Raw genomic sequence first — 3,278 nt, 5'->3', positions numbered from 1 at the left:
GACTTTATGTTGAGGTCTTTGATCCATTTGGACTTGAGTTTTGTGCATGGTGATAGATATGGGTCTATTTTCATTCTTCTACATGTTGATATCCAATTATGCCAGCATCATTTGTTAAATATGCTTTTTTTCATTTGATATTTTTTGCTTCTTCGTCAAAAATCAGATGTTCAAAGGTGTGTGGATTAATATCTGGGTCCTCAATTCTGTTCCATTGGTTCTCCTGTCTGTTTTTATGCCAATACCAAGCTGTTTTCAATACTGTAGCTCTGTAGTAGAGTCTGAAGTCAGGGATTGTGATGCCTCCAGAAGTTCTTTTATTGTACAGGATTGTTTTGGCTATCCTGGGTTTTTTGCTTTTCCATATGAAGTTGAGTACTGTTCTTTTGAGGTCTGTGAAGAATTTTGCTGGAATTTTGATGGGCATTGCATTTAATCTGTAGATTGCTTTTGGTAAGATTGACATTTTTACTATGTTATTTCTGCCTACCCACGAGCATGGGAGATCTTTCCACTTTCTGGTGTCTTCTTCAACTTCTTTCTTCAAAGATTTAAAGTTCTTGTCATACAAGTCTTTCACTTGTTTGGTTAGAGTTACTCCAAGATATTTTATGCTATTTCACAAAAATCAACATTTTTTTTGCATTGTGCTTTAACTCCAAAAGTGGAAAACTGCACACTTTACCATCATGTGACAGGTCACACTCAAGCCTGAAGCTCACCGAAACATCACATAAAATTACCTTCAAACTGTGTGTTGAAGGTGTCCATGAAACATGCATGTATTTCAGGTTTAGAATTGAGTTCCATTCTTATGCTACTTCAACATATATATATAAATATTCCAAAGTCCAAAAACATTTAAATCCAAATCACTTCTGTTCCTACACATTCTTAGGAGAACTCCTGGTCTGAGGCCACACTCTGTCCCTTGATTGTTTTAATACATTTCTGTATTTTTGAAATTTAAAAAAAAAGGTGATATAAAGCAATTCTAATTCAGAATTTATTTATTTATTGGTTTTTTGAGACAGGGTTTCTCTGTGAAACAGTTCTGGCTGTCCTGGAACTCGCTTACTAAACCAGGCTGGCCTTGAACTCCCAGAGCTGTTCGTGCCTCTTGCCTGGGATTAAAGGTGTGTGAAAGGTGTGTTCCACTTCAGGGCCTGAGTTTATTTTTTAAATAATAGTTTTAAAGTAAATTTCAGTTACTCGGGTGGTAATGAAAAGCTCAAGTGCAGTCACCACACACCCGAGAGTGGTTACCTTGTGAACTACTTCAAACTGGTCACTTGGAAACGCTCTAGCCACTTGACCCCTAAAGCAGTAAGTTCATTTGCCGTCAGTAAGCCACACGACCGCTAAATGCAGTAACCGACCGACCGCAGCCTGGGTTCTCTGCTGGAGAGGGAGGTGCAATTCAAGGACATGATTGAATCAGTGGAGAGCACTGGAATAGGCCTGCCCGAGTATGGTGTTCATCTTCAGAAGATATGGAGGTGGCTGTTAGAGATGGATGTTAACCTTAGGTGTTACAGAAAAAGAGGTTTGCGTGTGCCCCCCAGAATGTGCGTTTGGAGAAAGCCCTCAGATAGTGGATAGACCACCCAGTGAATTCACAGGGAATCGTCAAGCGGCCTGTGAGTGTGTTGTGTGTAGAGTTCCTTCCACACTGCCCGAATGGCCTCCAACAATGACCTTTCTATCAGCTCTAATCTTTCTGTGTCTAGGTTGTCAGTGAACGTGCCGTCGGGACTCTCTAATGAAGCATTTTGGTGTGCTTTTTCACAGGGTGTCCATAACAATGGAAGCAGTGTCTCTTGGCCAGATTCCTTATTGCTGTATCTCATGAGCCTACCTGATCTCGAGGAAGAGCCGTATTTAATGATGACAAGCCTGTCACCAGTATAGCAACAAGAAGGGAAAGGACCACAAATAAAGAAGTATTTAGATTTCTATTGCACAAGGAAGATATCTCCGTGAACAGCCTCTGCTGCGCTACCTTTTCCCAAGATGAACCGCTACACAACCATGAGGCAGCTGGGGGACGGCACCTATGGGAGTGTGCTCATGGGCAAGAGCAACGAGTCCGGGGAGCTGGTGGCCATCAAGAGGTGTGTGCGTGCGCGGCACCGCGGAGTTTTGGTCCAAATGTTGGGTGTTTGTTTCCCTTTGCTTGCCTGAGAACCTGAGGCATCAGGGAGGGTTTCAGTTCAGACCCCAGAGTAGTTTGAGTGGTGAGGGACACTATTTTAGGAAACAGAAAGTTAGCAGAAAGGAGGATTCTTACATGAAGGAAAAGTCTGTATGACTTTAATGTTCTGCTTTATTCTGATACATAAATAAACCACATAAATCTGAGGGCTCTGCATTTTATGCCTGATGCATTTGGGATAAAACTAGAAGTAGTGAATGTTTCTCAAAGTTAAACATGGGGAACAAACTAGAACTTACTGTTTCCTTAAAAACAATCGGCGTCAAGATAAGGTTGGACTTATAACGTCAAAGTGAATTCTGAAAAGGATATGCCACCTCAGCACCCTCAAGCAAGATCAGATACTTTTAAAATTCTGAAATCAATTTGTAAAGAATTGGCATCTCCTATGTACACTTTGGGATGAATGCAATCATTTTATTAAACTAGTTTTCCTGTATGGCTTTATTTCAATTGATTTTTGCTTTAAAGCCATTATGTTAGATCTGTCGTTTGGGAAGTAACAACTTTCTAAAAAACCCATTGCACTGCAAAGTGCCTTTGGGGAAGTCCTGATCTTCACCAAACTGATTCCCAAAGCTTCCTTAGAGAGCCTGAAGGACTCTTAAGTGAAATTCTAATTCAATGAGGATACTTTAAAAATAATAGCAACGACACCCTTCATGTCTCATGATGGTTCATGGAAAACTCAGAAACAAAAGAACATCCACTAAGTTTTCAATATGCTTTGTAGTACAGTAGCACATGCCCCATGGGAAGGCATTTGAGCCACAGAGAGGCCGTGAAAGGCCATCCATCCAGGAGCAGGGGAACAAGGATTTACACCCAGCTCTGCAATTCCACAGCCCACATCTTAACTCCCTCACCCGGTTCCTCACGTGTGCACTCTGACTTGACGAGGCCCCGCATTTTAGAAATTAGCCCACATAATCGAATCACTCTCAGTTTCCTGGTGGTCTACAAATCATCAATAGGAGATTGTATGGTTTTCTCCCTTCTGTGACAAAATGCTAGCCGGGCGATGGTGGCGCACGCCTTTAATCCCAGCACTCGGGAGGCAGAG

General features: G+C 41.7%; 1 protein-coding gene across 1 annotated transcript in view; it reads left to right on the top strand.

Moving 5' to 3' along the window:
• Window positions 1-3,278, top strand: part of Mak (male germ cell associated kinase) — a 43,230-nt gene that overhangs the window by 8,381 nt on the left and 31,571 nt on the right. The window contains exon 2 of the mRNA XM_026783151.1: window positions 1,792-2,114. Coding sequence (XP_026638952.1) covers window positions 2,014-2,114 — 101 coding nt within the window. The 5' untranslated portion in view covers window positions 1,792-2,013. The remainder of the gene's footprint in view (window positions 1-1,791; window positions 2,115-3,278) is intronic.

The sequence above is a fragment of the Microtus ochrogaster genome, chromosome 16, assembly GCF_000317375.1.
Source record: "Microtus ochrogaster isolate Prairie Vole_2 chromosome 16, MicOch1.0, whole genome shotgun sequence".
NCBI classification, from domain to species: domain Eukaryota; kingdom Metazoa; phylum Chordata; class Mammalia; order Rodentia; family Cricetidae; genus Microtus; species Microtus ochrogaster.
The sequence above is the reverse complement of the archived record's forward strand: the minus strand, read 5'-3'. Positions and strand labels throughout refer to the sequence as shown.